Below are 22,802 nucleotides of genomic sequence, written 5' to 3'. Positions count from 1 at the left end.
CCACCACACAAACCAATGTGCATTAGGTGTCAGGAACTCCTATGGAAACATGAAAAATGGAGAAGTGTTTGTGGGTCCTTCAAACTCCAGAAACCACACTCCCGTTCTGTGATCAGCCTGGATTTCTAGGCTGATCTTCACCAGCTACACATGTACCCTAACACTGCTCTGCCATCATGGAAATTCAGGCTTGTCTTTGCGTGTTTTGCCTCAGGTTTTTGGCAGCCATCACGCGTGCAACTTTCAGCTCTGCTTAAACTGAGAGAGGCTTGAGGGTGTGGCTGGAGAGCTTGGGTGGAGAGTTACTGAGTGGGGCATTCCCTGGGCCATTAGGCCCTGTGGCCTCTCTGGTGACCCCCAACCACAGCCATCCCCTGCGTGGTGTGTCCCTCACACATCACACTTGCTACTGGCCTGTATGTGAGGATATGGTAACTGAGATTTAGCTCAGGGGACCCCCACATGTGCTAAAACTCCCAAAAACATAGACCAGATGAAGCTGGGTGAGCTGAGCAAGATCTTCAGTGTGTTCTGGCATCCTGAGAGCAAATACAGAGAGCTGCAGGACTTTCCTTCAGAGCAGAATTTAACCAAAATCCTGCAGAGTAATGTACATCCCTCCTGACCTGTGTGCTGAATGGAGGGAGCTGTGGGCCCTCCCATTTCCTTAGCAGGAAGCAGCAGCAGATGGGCCAGCTTACACTATGGATATACATGTGTGTTTATTTGTGCATATATTATCACTAGCCCAAATTCAACCTTGAAAAAATTCAGCTGACTCTGTGTCTTCTGCCTAATAGCAAGTGAATTACTGTGGAGCTGGGTTATTTCAGGGCACTGAGGGTTTCCCATCTGCAAGAGGTGCTGAACTCATGGCACCTCTGGCTCTATGCTGTCCTTGCCTCCTTTTCAAAAGGAGCATTTGGAGAGACAAAACACTGACTGCGTTCTCAGCGCTATTTGGGTGAGTAATGCTGCAGGCGGGTACCTAGTGTGGTGTGCAGGAGCATTTCTGCAGCGTTCATTCCTCCACCCACTTGGCTCTCATGCTCACCAAAGGCAAATGTCAGGGCTCTGAGGCACTCACAGGCTATGACAACCCTGAGCAGCCCCACCAGCCCTGAGAACCCACCTGAACCACACTCCTCTGCCACCTGGCTGGACCTGCTGCAAGCCCAGGTTGCAAACACATTGAAAAAATAATAGAGCTGAGGAGACACAGATGGTCAAAAGCTGTAGGGTGACCCTGCCAGACCCTCTTGGGCAGGGGATGCCCCAGACATCACCTCTCTGTACCTGATGCTTTGCAGAGGGCAGAGTCCTTTTGCTCCAGCTCTCATATTCTTTAATTCTACGCAGCCAGCATTTCCTTGGTCACCCTTGACCTAAGTCTGCTTCTCTAACTTGGGTGTTGTGCACAATGGAAGCATTTATGATCAAATCCCTTCCTTTGGGACAGGTCTAATTTGTTTTTACTTCCCATTGAGATCATTTGTGCACTTACTAAGATTAAAAGGCAACATCAAGTGTTCGTCCTGTACCAAGACAGCTTTAGGTCTTAATGTGTCAAGGACTTGGAAGTAATATAAAATCTGCTTGGCAAAAGGCAGGATTTGCTATCTGATTTGAGTGGGAAGAAGAAAGATTTCACACCGGTCTGGGGAGGGGGTTTACCTTCCCAGCTGGCCTTCAAATCTAAGTATGCAAATCCTTCATAGACTGCATATTTTAAAAGCTTTGGGGGCTTTTTTCTTCAATTGGTTTAAGAGCTTCACTAACGTGCAAGGTAGAGTGCAAAGCAGCTCTGTGTTACACACCAAGTTATCTCATGGCTCTTTCCACAGGCTGAAATGAAAGAAAATAATACAGCTGATTACAGGCTTGAGCTACATGCTTAGCAGGTTTACATGCCTGGGAGCAGCTTGGGATCTATCTCTGTACTTTTTAAGTGCCGTTGTTTTGCTTTGTGTTTTGCAATAGATATAAAGCAGAAGCCATTCCGGGGACCTCTCTGCTAGGAAGGTTTTGCTTGCCTATTATTAGCACTCTGCTTTTGCAGCAAGCGCTCATGAGCCAATATGCAGAGTTTTAAAGGACTTCAAAGTGTCATTGGGAACCAAGTGATATGTGTGTTAAAAAGGGTTTAATGGAGCTGCAGTCCCTGTAGCAGTGTCTTTTTATAGCAAGTTTTTACAGCGTTAAGAAAAACATCCTGCAGATTTCAGTAGGATTGGCATATGGATAAGGTACTTTGCACTATGATTTTTGTTTATCTGCTCTTAAAAAAAAATTAAAGAAAACCAGCATTGCTAGCTATAGGGGGAATGATAAGCAGAAGCAGTTTTGCAAAACTCAGGCAACAGCTATTACCTTCATTTTGGGTTTAATAATTTTTATATTTTTCAAAGGAAAGCATACATTTGAAAGCAAATTGCTTGGCTTAAAGAATGGAAATACAGAGTGATTTGTATTCCTGTTGAAGATTTTATAGTCTTATTTTTTTTTCCTCAGAGCCACTGGATTATATCATCATTAGCACAAGGCAAATCCTCCTTATTAAATTTGAAGAAAACTTTCTGGGACCATCTTTAAAAAGTCATAAGGGAGGCTCCCAAGGAAGGAAGTGGTTTGCAAAAAACACATTAAATAATGAAGCGGATCTGATCCATGTGTGATAATATTAGTCTGCAGGAATTGGCTGGAATTTGCTGGGTTTAATACCTTCTCTAGTTTTTCTCTTTGCAACACTATTTATAAGTCTCTTTTAATTATTCCTGGAAAGCATGTAGGGATACTTTATGAGACAGGCTCCTCATTGTCCTTTACAAACCCATGTCATTGGCCGGCCCACATCTGAAATAGAGAAGGAATCAAAAGGAAAGATGTGTACCCGTTGCCCACTGTGAGGGGAAGAGACTTGCCCAGGTTTACACAAAAAGGCAGAGGCAGAGCAAGGACAGCATTGTCCCTCCAGTGCCTCAGTCCTAAACTGCCTCCTCAAAGCCATCCTTCCATCCACGGAGTCTGGGATGTAGCTGTTTGGACTTGTTCCACCTCTGAATTCACATAATTTAAACAAGTTTTACCCTGCTTTTGCTTCAGGCTGGGGAATGGCTGGTTTATGACTTGTCTGAGGGATTAAAAAAAATAGAGCCAGGGAAACCTTTAGTTGTTGTGACTGCCAAAGTAGGAACAGCACAGGATTTCTCAAGGCTCTCAGGCAGCTGGGGGCTGCAAGTGAATGTCCTCAAAGCTGATGGGAGCAGGGGTTCAGCTCGCTGTGCTACCCTCACACTGGCAGCTGCCTCCCATCCCTGTGCCTCAGCCCCAGCAGAATTACAGCCCTGGCAAAAGCCCAGCACGGCAGCCCTGTCCCTCCCAGCCCTGCAGCTCCGTCTTGAGCAGCTTCTTTCATTTTTCACGCTCAGTCCTCCCGAACGGAAACCTTGGTCAGAGATTTTACAGAGACAGCCAGAGAGATACTTTTTCTTTTCTTTTCTTTTCTTTTCTTTTCTTTTCTTTTCTTTTCTTTTCTTTTCTTTTCTTTTCTTTTCTTTTCTTTTCTTTTCTTTTCTTTTCTTTTCTTTTCTTTTCTTTTCTTTTCCTTTCCTTTCTTTCTTTCCTTTTCTGCGGAGGAGGGCAGAGCAGTGACGGCACAGGGGGAAGGGTTTGTAGAGTTGTTTTTTTCTTTTTCCCTTTTTGCAACACTGGTTGTTCAGGGGAGTGTCTTGTGTTATTAATGCTGGGTGGCTCTGTGGTTCAAGGTCGTTAGTCATCCGCTGGTACTGCAGGAGACACCGGAGCGCTGAGCCACAGCTCCTCATCCAGCCCTCTGGGTCCTCCCAGGCCAGCAGGTTGGGAAGAGCTGCACATGGGGGCCTGTGGGGGTCTGGGGAGCAGCCTGGGGCATCCTCACAGCGCCTGCCCAGGCCTGTGGGACCGCTGGGTTTAGTGGGTGGCAGGGCCTGGGAGGGGCTGAGGGTCGGGAGAGCACCTGCGATGTGCAAGTGTGGGATCGTCCATGCACCCATGAGAGGGCGGATGTCTCTGTCCCCGCCTGGCAATCTGTCCCTGTGTTAACTACAGCTGCACAGGCACACCAGTCTCCTTCTCTTCAAGCTGCACCCATGCAGGATACTCTCTGAGGAGGAGTGGACCCTACAGGTCCACTTGCACCCTTCCCGCCTGATTTCTTCCTTTTTTTCTTCCTTAGGATGAAGGAAGAAAAGGCATCTAGGCAAACATTCCTTAATTTATTCTGCATCCTCGGGCTCTTGCTACTGCTGAAGACTGCCTCTTGCTCCCCACTGCCCCGTGGAAAAGACTCACGAGCCCCTTCGCTCCCCTTTGGGCTGTACAAAGGACACACCTGTGTTGGTATGTACCGAGGGTTTGTTTGCCTGCTGGACTGGTTCATTCCTTACTTCGCTGGGGAGCTGAGTTGCTGTTCACATCATAAATCGCTCCTTTATCTCTTTCAACAGCTGTACTGCAAAATACTTGTAGTCTTTGCTGAATCAGTCACTGAAGATTTTGCAAGGCTGTCATGGGATCTGGAAATATTTTTATGATTTTGTTTTTGACTGGCTTCTTCCCAAAGCTCATGTTTTTGCTCTGCGGGAAATGGCATCTGAGAAGTTGGCTTTAATGTCTGCAGGTCTGGGATCTGGAAATAGGATGTTATGAGGTCCTAGTGTTTCTTAGGGCTCATGATTCATTTTGCTTAACTGACAGGAAGGCACAGTTCCCTTCAGCCTTTCCCAGGGTCTCCTCATTGATTTCAGTTCCTGGAAAACTGTTCTTAAGAGTGGTTGGTCTATCCTTGGGCCAGAGGTCTTTGTGGTCTGAATAGTCATCTCTGGATAGCTGGGTTGCAAAGGCTGCTTCCTCACATTTCCTTTCCTTTTGGTGTGCACACGTGTCTGCATGACCCACACTGAACTGGGGCAAGTTGGCAACCCCATTTTCACGTGACTTCAGTGACTGTGGTGATCCCCACAGTACTTATATCTGGGAGTAGGTATCCCACAGTCTCAGGTGGCTAAGTGATTCCCACAGCGAGACTGGTAACACTGGAGTCAATGTAAACTGTGGATATCTCTGCACCAGCAATGCCCTTGGCATGGCATTCCATATACCTAGGGAGATGTGGCAGCTTATATTTTTTATGTGTGCAAATGGATATGTCTTATGCATTACAATCAAATGCTGTACTTTGTCATCAGCAGGACTTGTTGATCTTACAGGCCTTTTTCAGTCTAAAAAATTCTATCATTCTTTTAGCTTCCCAAGGCACCTTTGTGCTGGAAACATAAACCCTGTCACAGTTTTATGTCCTTCAGAAGGAAACAATTCTTTCCACTGTGGCTTGGGGAATACAGTTAAAAATAACAATCCTGAACTTGATAAAAGCAGATTTTTGCTTCTCTTCTGAGCCACACACAGTTTTGGTGGGGCAGGGTAAATCAAAAGGAGAGAGAGTCAGGGTGGTGAGGGGGTTCAGCCACCAGCCTGAACATGAGAACAGGAGGCGAAAAGCAGAAATGGCTGTGAGGGGCTGTCCTTGTTTGGGCTGGGAGCCAAGCAAGTGGTGACCGAGCAGCTGCCAGAGCTAGGGGGAAGTGGTGTTGTTTAGTGGTGAGATCTTAAGGCAGCTACAGTTTTGATGGCACAGGAAAGGCAGTGACTATGCTGATCTGTTGGATTTTTATGCTGGCGGCTTTTAGATGTCAGGTTGTGAGCATTTTCTGGCCTTTCTATCCTGTTGAAAAGGATTCAGAAAAGTTCTAAATTCCACACATTGCACTGAAGTTGCCTTGTGCAAGATAACATGTCCTTTTTTTCCCTCCTAAAGGGAGGAGAGCTGTGCTAGCCCCATTTCTGGGACCACTGTGGATCTCTTTGTTCAGGGAGGAGACACTGTCTCCCACAACTAGTTTATCTTTCTGAAGTGTCCCTTCAGCCAAAAACATCCTTGTGAGCTTGATTCAGGACCCAAACAGACGGTGCCCATCTCTGTGAACCACAAGATAAAAATGAAGTGTGGCTAGTGTTAAAGGGGCAGCCTGGCAGGGAGGGCTGGTGGCTGCTAGCCCAGATGGCCACCTCTGGGCTTTCCCTGATTAGCTGCTCATTCAACCAACTCTTGAAAATGTCCCTTCTTTTTTCAAGCAGAAGGGGAAAGCACAGCGGAATTGATGATTGCACTTGCATGGCTTGGAGCAGGGGTAATGTCAGCTCTTGCATCTGATTCCATGACCAGCCCTCTTAGGAGCAGACAGTAAGGCAGGATCAGCTTGTTATTTCCTTCCAACAACTCGACCCCAGATACTTAGTTGGCTTAGCTTGCCATCTGGGAAGGTAATGAGAAACAGACATGAGTACTTCTGTGTCTTCTCGGCCTCATAGATCAAGGCCAAGATGATTTCATAGAATCAGAGAGAATGATAGAATTGTTTGGGTTGGAGGGCACCCTAAAGATCCTGTAGTTCCATCCCCCTGACATGGGCAGGGAAGCTTCCACTTGATCACCTTGCTCAGAGTCCCATGCAGCCAAGCCTTGAATAGTGGCAGGGCACAGCTTTTTTGGATGACCTGTTCCAGTGCCTTCTCACTATCATCATGAAGAATTTCTTCCTTAAATCTTATCTCATTTATAATGTGAGAAATTCCTATTGCTAAATGCATAGATTTCCTTGAAGCATTTTTTTTTTTCATGCAAGTTTAAATGTGTGGTTAGTTGTCTAATCTTTCAAAGTTATCTGTCTCAATTTTCTGAGGGAAATGAGGTGGCTGCACATTGAATTTCTGTTCACTCCTGTGTACCACCTGCCTGAGATTGCTATGTTAGTAGCCAAAGTCAGTCAGAAAGTGAATGCTCTTTCACTAACAAAACCAAGAAAATATTTCCAATTAAGCCTTTGCACTGAGAGTATCACACTTCTTGAAGAAGTATGTGGAAATAATATGACAGGAGAGCAAGGTGCAGCTCTGGTACCTCTGTTAAGTGTGATGCAACTTGGTTGCTTCCTCCTTCTGTTCCCCTTGCTTGCAGCACTCCCTGGGTAGGCACCACAATCTGCCCCAGCATATTCCAGTTGTATTGGCAAAGCATTTGGGTAATTCAAGGGGCTTCCCTGCCCTTAGCAGATCCTGGGAAATGTTTTTTGGGCAGGCACCTATGTGCCAATATGGAACGGGGCTGGAGGAGAGGAGGGTGTGCTTCCAGTGAGGTTTAGACAGCAAATGTCACACAAAAAGAGACACATAAAAAATGATGTGACTCTTTCTACAGTTATCAAAGGTTTTAATCACCTTTGCTAACTGTAGAAAGAGTCACATCATGTTGTCTGCATTTTCCTGAAAAATGTGGCTGTTTCATTTAGAGAAAGGCTTTTCATAATTGACTTGACGTACAAACAAAACAACTGGAGGGTTCCCACCTAAAAAGGGGTTTAATGCTGCTGCATTTTAGAGTTACAGCAAAGAGGGGAAAAAACACCCAAAAATAACCTTCCCGACCACAGGATCAGATGTAATAACTATCCTTGTATCCTAACTATCTAAGATAACTGGTCTGTAGCAGTACCTAACCACAACCAGATAAATGGCTTTTCTTTGGCCTTGTCATGAGAAAAACTTTCCCAGCATCTGAGAGTCTTTTTCTCCATCAGTATTTCCTGTCTCCTCAGGCTGCTAAAATGCCACCATTTTAGCATTCTGTTAAATCAGCTCAGGCCCTTTCTCTGGGCCTTCTGCACACTTTGCATGTGATATGGTTTTCTGGTTTTACCTTATGAGAGGTAAAAGGGCTTTTCTAAGTTTTCCTACATGCAAAAGCTGGTGAAGCTGTTTTCCTCCTGCAAAGGCAGTGAGCTTCTGTTTTGTGCACAGGTTTGGGAGCTACATGCTGAGTCTGGCTTTCCTTTCTGGGTTTGTTACTAATAGACAGCATGGCTTAAGGGATTTATTTGGGATGAGCCATAAAAATCCTTTTGTTGAGTGCAGCCTGACTGTTTCAGTGTGGCATCCTAAGAAAGAGATGCTGTGTACTTTTCTCTCAAAAATTAAGCATGAATGAACATTTCATATGATCAGGTCTTTACTTTATCATCTTCCAAATGAGGAAAGTACTACCTATTTCAAAAGGCAAGCAAAGTTTTACTTAATATTAAGACAGTACAGTAACACTGGTAAACTGTTGACACAGGTGTTAATATTTCATCATTTTTCAACTGATTTTTAAAGCTTTTATTCAATTCCACCCTTACATACCACAGAGCCCCTAAAGGTTTTTTGCAAACTGCTCTGCTCTCTAGCAAAGGTGACTTCATCCAGAGGTACCTGAAGCAGCCTCAGAAAAGACAGAAGCTGCCCTGGAGGATGCAGAAAGTGAGGGGGGACACTGAAAGACAGATGGGAACTTCTGTATTTGTCTTCCTTCAACATAGTAGGAAAGGGAATTTGCTGAATGGTAGATTAGTCAGTTAAAAATCAAATCCTAGAAAAATCCTGAAATAGTTAATAAAACCTTTTAAAAATACCTTCCAAACGTAGTGTCAGATCAATCTAATTTTCTTTGCCAATGGGATAATGCCATGTAGACATGGAATAAGAAGCAGATATCATAGCTGGGCTTTAGTAAGACTTTTGGTACTACCTCAGCTCCAATCTTAGGCTTGAGAGATGTGTGACAGTGATCGAGCTTCTACAGGGCAGAACAAAACTGATGGGTAGTCTTGTTCAGAAGGTAATTACAAGTAGCTCTCTCTCTAAGCAAAAGAATGTACAAAATCAGGTCTTTCTTGGACTTCTCTTTTGAACATACTAACATTCTATATTTCCACTAGTCAGGGTAACTAGCTATTAAATTAAATCAGTTCATGTAAAGCTGAAATTGTTTGCAAGTAAAATTAGGGCAGAATTGAATTCGAAACAAGCTTGACAACTTGGAGTACTTGCATTCTGAAAAGGTAATTTCAATATGGGAATGTTGAAGGCACTCACTTCAGCGGGAATAGTCAAAGACACACACAGCAGATGAGGATCAACCGGCTGGGTAGCATCCCTGAGGAAGATGATCTGGGCTTGTAGTGGCACAATGATAGCCTGCTGTCACAAAGCACACACACGTGGCACGCACCGAGACGTGCGAACAGAAGTCAGCTTGCAAGACATGTGAAGTAACCTGTTACCTTTCTCAGCATTGACAAAGCCTCAGAGGAATTTATGCCTTCCCTTTTGGGGAAGAACGATGCACAGTGACAGGAGGTTTCAGAGAAAAACAAGCATAAGCTATGAAAGAAGAGTGAATAAATTAGAGTTAATTAGTCTAGAGGAGAAAAACTTGAGGAAAGATATATCTGTCCGTGAAAGCATTAAAGGTGTGATCCATTCTCCAAGAAGTAACAGAAGTGGGTTCTCATGGGGGCATTCAGGTTAGGAAGAGGATTTTGTTGTGACAGTGATAAGCGAGCAGAGTAAGAAGTTCCTAGAAATCTGTAGAAGACCTCATTAGGGATCTTTACAAACCGTGTCTGCCCTGTGCCTTTAGAAGGGCCTAGGTGGTTTAGGTCATCTGTTGGGGCAGAGGTTTTGTAAGAGGACTTACTCCAGGCCAGCATTTCTGGAGTTGTGTGCTGTGGCTGCAAGAAGCATTTGCAAAGAGCAGCATTTATTTGTTTCCCCCCCACAGCAGACTGCCCTGCTCTATTGGCGATTAACTTTGGTTGCCCTTTTCAGAACGAGCTGTTTAGTCAGGGAGCCCTCAATAGAGCCAGACAGCAGTGCTCTCCATTTTCTCTGCTAGCAAGCAGAGATCCTGTGGGTCAGCAGCCAGAAAAGCAAATTTCCCCATCTTTGTGCTCGATATAATGCCATTCTCAGCAACCTTTGTGGGTCACCACCTCCATTCAGCCAGCAGCACACAGTTCCTAGCATATGAAGAAGCATGTTTTCGAAACGTATTTTCAGCTCTGATTGCGTTAAAGAACGGGTGTTTCTGAGCTACCAGCAGAGTAAAATGCTGACCTCTACCTGTGTTGATTTGCCTGGTAGTCATTGTCCTCAACAGTTTGCCTCTGTCTAGCTGTGCATGAGTGCAGGGATGAAATATGCCCCTTGGAGTGACAGCAGGATTGGTGGCGTTTGGAGTTGCCGATAACTTCACACAATGGAACTTGCCAAATGGAGATGGAGGCTTTTAACAACTGTGCTCAGGCAGAGAGGCTGTGCACATTTTGTCTGGGGGGGTACCATGACAGAACATATAATTTACAGCTCACTGAGTTCTGTCAAAAAGCCTTGCTCAATATCACTGAGCACCACAATGTATTTTACTCTAAAAGGTTGCGAATCTACTTTGATTACAGCTCAGTCAGTTCCAAGCCATAGCAGCTCTGCCCACTTCGCCAGCATTGCTCTGTTTAATCAGCCACAAAGTTTGACCTCATGATCAGCAATAAATACTAAATTTGACCCTAACATTTTTCCCTATGATTATACTTTAGCTAGCACAAACACAGGTATGGGAATAGTACAGTAGAGATACTAAAGCAACCACTCAGCAACTTTTCAGCAATTGATGGCAAAAATTTCTTTTCCAAAATCACCCCAAGTCTTACTGAAAGCTTAGGATTCTAAAATGTAAATACTATTGATCACAATGAAAGGATGTGCTCAGCATGCCAACACATCCATATCTATGTGCGGGTAAATACAAAATCACATCTATGTGCATTTTTACACATGGGTAGTCTTGTACATTCTGCATTACTGATGCTTGCCTTGAGCATAATAATCATTTTATTGATTGTGTGTTTGGACGCTGATTCCCATGTGTGTGCCTCTCACTCTTGTTCATGTGTTAACCCTACAGAGAGCTACTGCTCATGTTTAAGGCAATTATTTTTACTGCTTTTAGGAGCTGTGTATCTGAAAAAAAGTTTCTTGCATTCAGAATCCTGAAACAGGGAAGCTTTTCCAACAAGGATACATTTATCCACTTACATTAACACCCCCTGCCAGCATTCAGGTTTCAGTAAATTTTCAATACCTTTTCCTGATTTGGAAAAGAAAAATGTGTTAGTGACACACATACATACATAGGTTTTTTTTCATATTAATTAATACAGAAAACATTTCTATTGGAAATGCCTAGGGTTATAGATTTTATTAAATAGGGCTCTTTGAAGTGTAATGTAGGAAACACTAGGGATACATTTGGCTGCCAGGTATGGATACCAGAGTCTTCCACTAGATGGAAACTGAATTTTCTGTACTGTCATAGCTTTATCAAAGTCCTTGTTGTGTGTCTAAATGAAGCAAAAATTAATGACTGGAGCTCTCAAGTTAGGATGCCTGAGGTGTCCCACTGCTTTTTCATGAGCAACAGAAATAATAACTGGTATTCCAGATTTTGATGGAATTTGTTACTAATGTGCTCAAAATGCTGCTATTTTTATATTAATATTTTTTAAATTTCTTTAGTCACTACACTATGTGTAATTTAATGCCCAGTGACAGGTTTGTTAATAGTGTACCTTTTAGTATTTCCAAGATATTTCATAAGACTTAGCAAATTAAGGGTGAAAGGGTCACGTATATGCCAACATATTTGAATATGGATACCTATAATTATGTTCAATCACCTCAGTATCTCTATAAAATACATTAATTCTGTAAATGGAATAGGAAGCAAAGTCTGAGTTAAAAGACTATCACTCAGATCCATTTCCAAATTACCTTTCAAAGCAACAAATCCTCTGGCTGTATATGGGAAGATAACTGCCTATACTTTGCATATACAGGTATGTCATTTGAGCTGAATATTTCATTGAGCTGGAATGACATCTTGAGGTTATAAAGGGCTGTTCTTTGAAAGTATCAGCTCAGCAATGAGAAGCAGTGCAGGAAGGCAATAGAGATATTGGGCCCTGTTAGGAAAGGAATATAATAGTGAGTGAGATGCTGGCACAGGATGCCCAGAGAAGTTGTGGAAGCCCCATCCCTGGCTTTGTTCAAGGCCAAGTTGGATGGGCTTTGAGCAGCCTGGAACAGTGGAAGGTGTCCCTGCCCGTGACTGGGGGTGGTTCAAACTGGATGATCTTTAAGGTCTCTTTCAACCCAAACCCAAATGCTATGATAATATGAAAAAGAAAACATTCCTGGATTGTAAGTTTGCATAGCCATGGTCTCCCTGCACCTAGAATACTCACATGGATGTCCCCATCTCAGAGGAGAAAACCCTATTTCTTATTATCTGCCCACGTGAATTTCAAAGAGAAATGGTTGAACTAGAACTGCATTAGACTAATTTGGAAAGAGGTATTTTTATGCCAGAACAACACTGTCAGCACAAGGAGTAGCAATATCCTCTTTTGTAGACAGGTTCTTGGGTCACCTCACCTGTAGGCTTTAAGGGATATCTTGGAACTTAGGATCATCTATAAATGGAAGAATCTAAGACTGTGTTTTGGGAAACCTTTCATTTTCTGCATAAAGCCAGGAATGGGATAAATGGCTACATGCGTGTGGAGCCTTGCTGCAGCAGACATATTTTTGAGACAGAGTTCTGCCATATCACCGAGCAAGGCGCCAGTTCCTGCTCTACCAGGAGGAAGCAGAATGGCTGCAGGATGGCCACAGCCTGGTCAACAGGGTTTGCAGAGAAATATTTCTGTCCAAGGCCATTTTTTGGACTCGTATCTTCCTTGTATTCTGGGGGTACATTTAATTTATGGCTGTAGGGGTGAGAAATAAATCCAGCATCCGGAAACATGAGCAAAGAATGGCAGAGGAGGATATGCCAGGTGCCAGAAAACCCATTTAACAGGGTTTTACTCAGACAAATATACCTACAAATCTGAAACTTAGAGAGGCAGCTTTCACTATCCAAAAACTTCTTGACATCCCTAGGTATAATTCTAATTATAGAGCCTTTCAAACTTGTGCGGCAGAAGTGGATTTAAGTTAAATAGTCTGCTCAAACTGCCAGAGGCTTCACAGCTAAGCAATGAATTCCTCTAGTTCTGATTTTATTATTGGGGTAGGATTTTTTTTCTGAGCTTATTGGAAATGGCATTTTTTTATTACACACTACCTTCAAATATATGGAAAGAAGTACTTCCTGATGTGTGAGTTTTCACCTTACTGCACTGAGCCAAATGGTTATGGTCTTGTCTTATCTCTTCAGAAATTAATAGCAGATGGGACAAGCCATTGCTAAAAGCGACAGGCATTTATTAATACCACAGTCTAGTTTCTAATGCCTCGTAGGTATTGTAATGCCAATGAATTTCTTTCAGAGAAAAACATCCTTCAGCCTGTCAAGGTATTGAAACCTATTATTGAAGTGAGATAGCAGAATCAACTTACTGAAAGTTGTTTCTGAAGAAAATCATGTGCAACAGTAAAAAAAAAAAAAAAAAAGAAAAAGAGCTTTATTTAATGATGCAGCCTATTTATGTTGCCTTATATGTGTCCAGCTCATGATGAGAAATAAATCACATCTAAATATCTAGTGAATTAAAAGCAAGCAATAGCTGCTAATGACTGGTCAGATCTGGATGTGCTTTCCTACTGATGCCAGACCACTTAAAAGTTTATATTCTTGTACATGTCATAAGTAATTAAAGCTATGAGATTTTTACAGTCAAAGACATCTGATTTCCCCCTGCCCTTTTTAGTCTATAATTATTTTCCATTTTTAGCCAGTGGAATTAAGACCTATAAAATACTAGGACAAGTGCTCAGCATTTCTGTTCCTGCCACTCAATGCAGAGGAAGATGATAAAAAGAGAGCAGGTTTGTAGTAAAAGCAAGGATAGTTTGAAATAACTTTCATGGACACTAACCTCTTGAAGTTTACCTATCGCCCAACACCACAGATAAGTTCTCCTAGAGGATAAATCTGAATTACTGGGGAGGAACGTTTCCACGAAAATAAACCAGGTAGAGCATAGATAGATTAGCCTCTCTCTGCTGCAGTGAGTCCCCTTGGAATATTTGTCCTCCCTCCTCACAGGGTTCCACCTTTTTTCTGAGTATTTTAGAATCTCCAGCCCAAAAACTGCTCCTGACAGCATCAGCCTAAATGAAAGGCTTTGAGATCAGCAGAACCAACACATAAGCAAGCAACCCCCAGGGCACAGCTCACAAGAAGTAAGGAGGGGTCAACCAAGGGCAACTGATAAAAGCCCAGGCAGATGTGGAGGACAGAGACCAGTTCAGCCAATATCATATATGCTGGTGGAATATGTTCCCTGGGAGCACCTTTCCTACCAGAGGATTGGGAGACTCTCCAAATTCACTTCCAGAGACTCCAGCTGCAGTGCCTGCAGATCCTTTTGAAAATCAGCCAAGACTTTATCAGCTTGTCCCATGGAGTGTGGGATTTCATGTGGAATAACTGCACTTGAGGAGGGAGCATTTGGATAACCCAGGTGTGGTCTGCAGGTGCCCAGAGTGGGGAGGGTGTAATATCATGAGCAGAAACATCCTCTCTGAGAGTGAGGATGAGTTTATGAGAGCAAACATTTTGAAGTTCAGATCTGGAGGTTTTTCCCAAGTAGTCAGGCTGTTATTATTGTTGTTTATATTCATATAGCATCTAGTAGCCTGAGGTACTGCATTAAGTACTGCTCAGTCTCAGTGTTGGCTCCGTTAATCCTCATGTGAAGCAGATTTGCCTTTCGGCCTGGTTCAATAGACAGAAAGGTGTCTGTCTGACTTAATCAACATGAAAATTTTTTTTTAATTGCTGGGAGATTGCTCTTTGAGTGGGGATACCTGCATGATTGTGTTTGTGATTAGGAATTCTGTTTATTTTGCAGAGCTGAACCAAAAACAGCAGGTTTTTTTTTCTCACTCCCCCTGTGGTAGTTTGACAAACATGAGAGAGAAACTTACATCTTCAGTGGGAACTGTATAACAGAGAAATTGAAAATGTCAATGGTATTTTTATTCTCAGCCCAATTTTTTGAATTTTGAGCTCTTTGTCCATAATCCCTTTTTTCTGCAGCCCCTGGCTGCAGGTGCCGGAGCACTGGGTTACCCAGCACAGGCAAAATGAGAAACACTTCTCTCTGCTGCAGTAGGTGACACTGCCAACTCCAACCTAAACAATTCTATGATTCTGTAGAATCCTTCCGCTCATGGAGCAGAAGATTGAGAGGTAAAACAACAAAAGCTGTGCACCTTGGAAAATATGAAGAAAATAACCTTGGAAAATATCTTCTCCCTGCCTCTCTGCTTGGACTCCTTTTTGTCTTTCTGACATCTAGACAGCATGATTGATAGATGAACATCTGACCTTGGTAAGAGTAGAAAGGAAAGCACAGAAAGATTGTGTGGTTTTGTGGTTAAGTTATCATTTAGGTAATTTAATTTTTCTGAGCTTCCATCCTCATGAATAAAATAGACATAGAGGTGAGGGCAAGGGTAGTCCCTGTTGTCTGCAGGTTGTTCATGTGTGTTAATAATATAGCCTTTATGTAATGACTTTTAGATGTGTTATGATGTGTTGTCAGAATGTGCAGTGCCATCTCAGTGCTAAAGGCTGGAGTCAGTACAGCAAGGCTATTTCCACCCTAGCCTGGCAAAGGAGCCAGGGTCTGGTTTCCGTGCCTGAGGCCAGTGCAGGGCATGATTTGCACTAAAACAGCTGAAGTTTCTTGCACTCTTTAACATCCACCACCACAACTGTGGAACTGCTGGATGTCCTGTCCCTGGAAACATTTGAGATCAAGTTGAACAGGGCTCTGAGCAACCTCATCTAGGGGAAGATGGCCCTGCTCACTGCAGGACTTGGACTATAAAAGTCCCTTCCAACCCAAACTATTTTATAATAAAGCTGTAGTAAGGTTAAACCTGGACCAGAGAGCCCTGACCTTTTCTTTGAGACCAAGACCTGAATACACTATACACTTCATCTTGGACCTTCCCTTTACTTTTAGTTTGGGTCTTTATTATTCAACTTTTATTTCTCAGCTGTTGTATTTTTAATTAGCTGTTAATTCCTGGGACTAGATGGACTCTGGGTATTTGGGGAATTGGGGAGGGGGCAGGAACGATGGAATATCTTGCTTCAGGGTTTTTCTTGGTTGTATCTGTCTCTATTTAGTCTTCAATTCTTTTAGGCTGACTGGAGGTAATGGTTCTTAGCATGCTTTATAAATCCTTCTGCAGAGGATCTTGAGTGAGCCTTTTATTTAATAAGTATGGGGAAGTGGCTTTTATCCCTGCAAAAGCGGTGACAAATTCACTGTAATTTCTTCTGGATTACTGTATTTGGTATAGAATACTCAAAAATATTGGTCTTACAGCAAGTTCCAATTGCCCTACCTTCTCTTTTACTTGCTATAGAAGCATCAGAGTTATTTATGTTGAAAAACAGCACTTTGATTTAATAGCACATTGGTAGAGGTGCTTGGAAGGAATTTAGAAGCTCACTTTGAAGAGTTGTGCCAGTCTGAAAACCTGAACATTAATGTTCTTGAGCTTTGGAAAAAGGTAAGTCTGCAGCCACATCAGATTGCTGCAGCTCACCTCGATTTCTAGACCCTGCTAGAGCAAGTGTCAGAGATGAGATTGCTTGCACAGGAGAGGAAACAGGATTTATTACAGGGATTCCAAAGAGAAAACCTTATTCAGGCTGCTGGAACCTGGCACCCTGGCTCCTTGTCTCCTGTTGGCCTGGGATACCTGCCACTCTTGCACTGTGGCTCTGAGTCTAGGCAGGGCCATCACAGGTCTGACTACAGTGGGCAGACTTGGCATCACCAAAGCTGTGTTCCTCATAAAATGGTGAAGCCACTGCAGAGAAAGCACAATGCTGACCTACAGCATTTTAAAATTGACTTGAAATGAATGCTCATCATGTGGATTTTGAATGACTGTTCCATGGGGATCTATTTAATTGAATCTATTTAACCCCCAAAACAGCAGAGGGAAAACTGCTGCACATCTCAAGCAACACTTTGCTAGCTCTGTTCACACCCAGATTAGTGATGAGAAATAACCAGATTCATAGGTCATAGGAAGTGGTTTCTTTCCAACCACAGAGGCAGAGCAGAATGAACTGTGAAGTCATTTTGGTTTTAACAAATGTGTAGCTGGGCTCAGCAGCCCTGTGTGTGCTGAGCATCACTGGGCTTCACCAGAAAGTCTGTGAAGAAATGATGCCATGGATGCTCTGTCATGGCCAGCACATACGCCTGTGGTGTGACTTCTCTTCTGTCGGCAGTCACAAACATTTGGTTTCCGGTTTTTGTACCTCTCTGTGCTGCTTGTGTGGAGAGGTATAAAAGTCCTGTTAAGTACAGACCTGTACCTTTTTTCTTGTGAGATAAAATGAGAGAGCTGGTGATCAAGCAGGCAATTGTTACAATGGCTATCCCTTTGACTCCTCAATTTTCAACCTTGAAAGAATGGAGTCATTTTTCCAGGAGCACCATACAGTGCTGTAAAAGCCAGGCTGTTCTGTGTTCTCCTCTGGAATCAGCATCCTCTCTCTAATAACTTATAGGGTTTGAATGAAGGCAGGAATCCACTTATATTTTTTGCCCTTGAACGCTGCCACGGAGCATCTCAAGAAATGAAATGCCCAAAGATGCCAGAAACACTTCTGTGGTGCAGGGTGCTTCACAACATTTCACCAATAATGGTATTCCCTCTTTTTGGTTCTTTGTTTTCTTGAAGGATGCGTGCTCGTGGTGTCTGTCATCGAACAGCTTGCACAGTGGCACAACAGTACAGTGAAGGCAGCTGTGGAGAGGCTGTGTGACTACATACCTGGTAAGTACCAAATAATGTGCCATATGTCACGCTGGTGCTGATGTGTTTCCCTGTTAATTAAAAACTCACATGGGAAGTCTGAAAAAACTTTATCCACCTCTTGTGCAGTACCTCAAATGTGTGCAGCTGGGAGATAGCAAGTTGCTATTTACAGGGAAGTCAGGACATGGCTTCACTTAGATTCAGAGCTGGGGTTTTGTCCCAAAAGTTAGAGTGAATAGGGCTATATTAAACCACACCCACACACGTGAGCACCAACACATGCAGACCAGTTCCCTTCCTTTTTTTCCCCTTAGTCTCTTTGTTAGCAGCTTAAGAATAGATTCAATGTGTGCCCCACCACTCCTCCTGCTTGTTGATACGGGTCTTTGTAGCAACAGTGAAGATGAAAATGTTTTCAGCGGGTATGGGAACTGCTATTGTAAAATTTTAAAAATGAGATGAGGCTGACAGGTGTAAGATGTGAGCACTTATGTGCACAGAAAAGCTACTGAAATGTAATTTGTGATACAAATTTCAAAAGCAATATCTATTCCATGTGAATATATGTAAGACTCCCCTTTTTCTGCCCCTTATTTTATCTACCCAAAGGAGGCTGGAGCTCCACAGGCACACCCCTAAATAGAGAACAGTTTGAATGCCAGAATAGCTCTGGGCCTCATACACCACTCCTATAACTATTTAAGTAGCTAGATCTCACATTCATGATATCTTTTTAATGTTATTAATGTAAAAAGATGGCTTAGGATTCTTCATTAAAATGTCATTTTTATATGATTTCATGAATTGTGTCTCTGAGAAACCATCTCGCTCTGTAGACCCCAGTTTCACAGATGATACGTGTAGAATATTAATTCCCTCCTTTCCAAGGAAGGATTTCCCAAGGCAGAATGGGGCAGGGAGCTAATTGCTAGGATTCAGTCATCGATAGAATGACGCTTATCTGATTTCTATTCTATAAGTCATATCCTCAGTGTTGTAAATTACAGGCACATAACCATGAAGTTGCAATTAGAAGCACTGATCCTGCTATTAAAACACAATTTTCTTCTTTAAATTATGACATGCTAGCTCTGTGCTCATGATTCACTCAGTGGACCTTGTTCTTCTGACATGTCAAGATATTTCTTTTCAGCTGCCATTCTTTACACACATAAAATCCTATTATCCCTTTAGTTGAATCTGTATAATCCAGTTACCTTCTGAGATGCATGGATATACCCAGTAGAAAAAAAACCTGACCCTGAACTTGAAAGGAGTGAAAAATCCCATGGATTGTGTGGGAGCTACAGTGTAACCCGATTTATCCTCTCCTGGGAGGTGAACACTGCAGCCCAGCAGGAATCAACAGTTTCCTCTTGCTGCTTGAAACAGCAGAAAAGCTTTGGATGCTAGTGAGGAGCAAACCTACTAAAGCAGGTCATGCATTTCACACAGAGACAATTTCATTATTATGCACATGCCTACAATCCATAGCAAGAATAACAGCGACAAATTAACGGCAGCAAGGCTTCTCCTAAGGTGTAGAAACCTTAGAAAGTGTTTTTTTTGAGGGCCCCCTATAATTCTGATTACAATTGAGTCAGGTTTGGATCAAGCCTTCTGTAAAGTTATGTGATGTTGGAGAATAAAAAATGCTTAGAGAAAAAGAGAGAAAATTTCAGTACCTGTCAGTCCCACTCAATCTCACGGGCTGTGTAGAAAACAGAGGCACAGCCTCATTTGTATGGAAATGCTTGCAATGTGTGTGACTCAAGCGACATGGCAAATAGACCCGTGACAATAAGAACAGTAAAGTCATGAGTGAAGAAGGCTCTTGAGCAGATAGAAAGGCCAGGTCTGGGGGAAGGGGGCAGTATTTACAGTGTAAGAGGTGTTGTTAGCAAATATGTATGTTTACCTGGATGCTGACTGTCTGCTTGATGACACAGAGGTGTCTGTTACCTGAAATGTGCTTTGAGACCCTCTGCCTCCAGCTTTGCCTCTGAGTCATGCTCTGCTACTGTGTTGACCACGGCTGTGCAAACACCTTAGAGCTCAAGTGCAAATGGCAATGTGATAATAGCATCCTTTTTGCAAATATTTATTCTCTGGGACTCAGCCAGCATTTGTGTTTCCAGGACCATGAAGCTATATAGAAAAACCTTCCGGACTGTTCTTAGGGGATCTAAGGCATCTTAGGGGATCTCTTTCATCTGAAGCAAGTATACTCTACATTTTTCTCTGAATTTTCCAGCATTTAGTTTTGTTTAAGCTCTTTTTTTGCCCCTGAACACCCACAGTTATTCATCATTTTTCTCTTTCTCTCCCCCTCTTTTCTGACTTACACTGCTTCTTCCTAAGAGAGATTTCTCTTTGCAATATCCTCTCCTTGTGTGTGTTAGCAGAGCTGGAGATTTGTGAACACATGAATGCAGCCTGGCTCCAATGGCAAGTCCTGTAAATGCTGTCTGTGGCTTTGGTCTTGGTTTTTTGTTGAAAGCCAAAGCCTGAATGGCATCTGAATCTTCCAAGAGGACTTCACGTGCTCAACAATAATTTAACATTATTACTATTCCTTTTACCTCCTTTTATCATTTTTTACACCATGGGGTAATTACAGGTTAAGTTTCCTATATGCGTTAAGGAAATCAGTGTGACCAGCAATGCACCTATATCAGCTCCCCAGAGCTGATAGGCAGCCAAACTCTGCTCTCTTCTCAGACACCAGGAGAGGTTACAGCAGCCAGCTGGCTCCTCCAGAGCCAAAAATGTTGTGGAAACCAGCTGGTTTGGGAAGCTCATAAGGAGACTATCACCTGTGATGCACTGGGGAGGTGTTGGGGAAGCCAGCCACGTTTGCCTGCAGGCTACCTTAGGGAGCCAGGTACCCCCCCCGGCAAGCCTCATCAGAGAGTGTTCTAATCAGCAGTGATGCCAAACACAGGGTTATTGATGTCTGCAACATCTTTCATTTTAGGTGAACAAGAATAAAATCTAATTCTAGTCAGGAGACCAATTTTTACTTGCAGATTGCTTCTAAAGAGCCAATAGTGAGGAGTTATGCGGCAAAGGAGGCAAAGAAATGAAGCTAATAACTTGATTGAAATAAAACACCTGTCATGGAATAAGAAAAATCAGCTACTGTAGTTACAGGAGCTGCCTGCAACACCCTGAGTAGGAGGGTGTTGGGAAAATTAATCTCTTCACTCCCTCCTATGATTTCCTGGTGCCGTGCCTCCTTTCTTAGGTTGCCAGCTGGGGTGGCTGCAGGAGAGCAGCTGTGGGAGCAGGAGCACAGCCATACCCACCAGTGGAGTCCCTGACACAAGGGTTTGTACCCTCCACACAGCAGAACTTCCCACCCTGTATGCAGCAGCCCCCCAGCCCTGGGCATGACCAGCCTGTCACTGGTTAAATTGAATATTCAGCCCAAAGTCAGAGGGAAGTGACTGCTTTGGATGTTTCTGTGGCTTTTCTCAGTGAAAGATGAGAATACTCTGTGCTTTCTTCACCAGGTACAGATAGTTAGCTGTCTGGGTAATGGAGGTGCAAGAGAAAACTCTGAGGAGTTTGAGGAGCTGCAAGTTTGTTGTCACAGCACTTGTGTGAACCTGTCTCTTATGACATTTCACAGCATCACCCCAGCTGGAGCAAGCCTGGCACCTCCTTTGCAGGATATGTGCATGGTTAACCAGCTCTAGTCTGTTCAGGCCAAGAAACATGCAGTTTTCCTTCGTAGGGCTGTCAGATCAGTGCCCTGCTTGTATTCAAATCCCCCCTCTCCCTCAGTGTCTTTGCCCAGATCCATGGATCACCTGTTATTTTACAACAGTACCTTAAAGGAATCTCTGATGAGCTGTCTTATCAATGACATGCTTCACACATATTAAGGAAACCACCTGAACCAGCATCCCAGAAAGGCTCGTGTTTGTAGACTATGAAAGGAAGCCAAATGAGAAGTGTCAGGTATTTCTTTGAATGCAATTACTCCTGCACAACTCCTGCTCGACACAAAACATATTCTCTTAACAAGCCCCCAGAAGCTCCAAGGCAGTTCTAGGAGTAGCATCAAGCCCAATATCACTTTCTGCACTTTGATTTATGTGTTTGTTTTCCTACTTCTTCCAAACCTACTGAGATGTTTGTTTAAAGTGCTTAGAAGATGCTGTGGCATGCACAATTTCTTTTGACTTTTCCATTATGCCATGCTCAGAAAAATTACCAAAAGCTAGTTATCCTTTTTAGTCTTTATCATGCAACTTACCTAAAGGTAGAAGGATTTTAGGTAAGATTAGAAATGCAGATTTTCCCATTCTCTGGCGCTACACTGAGGTCAGACATTCACATGCCTTCCCCTAAGGTAAACCAGCATTCACCTCAATGAACCAACTGTTTCTGTATTTTGACTGCTACAAAACCAGTTTTACCATGTTCAATTACTTTAAAAAAAAACTTTAAATTGTGTTTTCTAGAAAAACTGCAAGGTTTCTGTTATGTGCTTGCTGAACTTTATGGACCACACATAGCTGAACTGTAAGTATTGCTGTGTCCTCTTAGATTTTTGCTTAGTTTGTACTTGACATGTACAGATGTGCTGTCAGGTTGAAGTGGAGGGATTTCACTCCTAAATTCACATTATTTTTAAAGCAGAGATGCTTCACAGTGATTCTGGTTTGGCATTTGGCACAGCTATTCCTGAGTGAATAAACACAGGCTGCCACTGGTAACCATTTTGATATTCCATTTAAATCTCAGATGAGGCCCACCTGACATAATTATCTTTTGAAATTCAGCTCATTTGGCTGAGGGAGGAATTTGAATAACCCGTGTGTGTGAGACAGGTTCTATAAAATCACATAGTTGTTGCCTGGCTCTTGCTTTCCATTCTGCCTTTAATCAGGCTTTCTAATTGTCAGCCCCTACATGCTCTCAGCCCTGACCTTGATATGCACTCTTGGGGAAGCCTACTATTTAATCTAAGTGATTAAAAAAATAAAATGTAGGTCATTTTATTCCTCTTTGAAAGT

General features: G+C 43.0%; 1 protein-coding gene across 2 annotated transcripts in view; it reads left to right on the top strand.

Annotated features, from left to right (window-relative positions):
- AOAH (acyloxyacyl hydrolase) overlaps positions 1-22,802 on the top strand; it is an 82,326-nt gene that overhangs the window by 4,952 nt on the left and 54,572 nt on the right. The window contains exons 1-4 of one of the 2 annotated variants that reach the window (XM_059473377.1): positions 3,753-3,854; positions 4,214-4,377; positions 17,698-17,793; positions 22,248-22,308. In XM_059473377.1, the coding sequence (XP_059329360.1) occupies positions 4,215-4,377; positions 17,698-17,793; positions 22,248-22,308 (320 nt within the window). In that variant the 5' untranslated portion in view covers positions 3,753-3,854; position 4,214. Of the gene's footprint in view, positions 1-3,752; positions 3,855-4,213; positions 4,378-17,697; positions 17,794-22,247; positions 22,309-22,802 lie in introns of those variants that run through there. The other variant, XM_059473383.1, reaches the window with a different exon arrangement.

This window comes from Ammospiza nelsoni, chromosome 1 (assembly GCF_027579445.1).
Source record: "Ammospiza nelsoni isolate bAmmNel1 chromosome 1, bAmmNel1.pri, whole genome shotgun sequence".
In the NCBI taxonomy this organism is placed as follows: Eukaryota; Metazoa; Chordata; class Aves; order Passeriformes; family Passerellidae; genus Ammospiza; species Ammospiza nelsoni.
The sequence above is the reverse complement of the archived record's forward strand: the minus strand, read 5'-3'. Positions and strand labels throughout refer to the sequence as shown.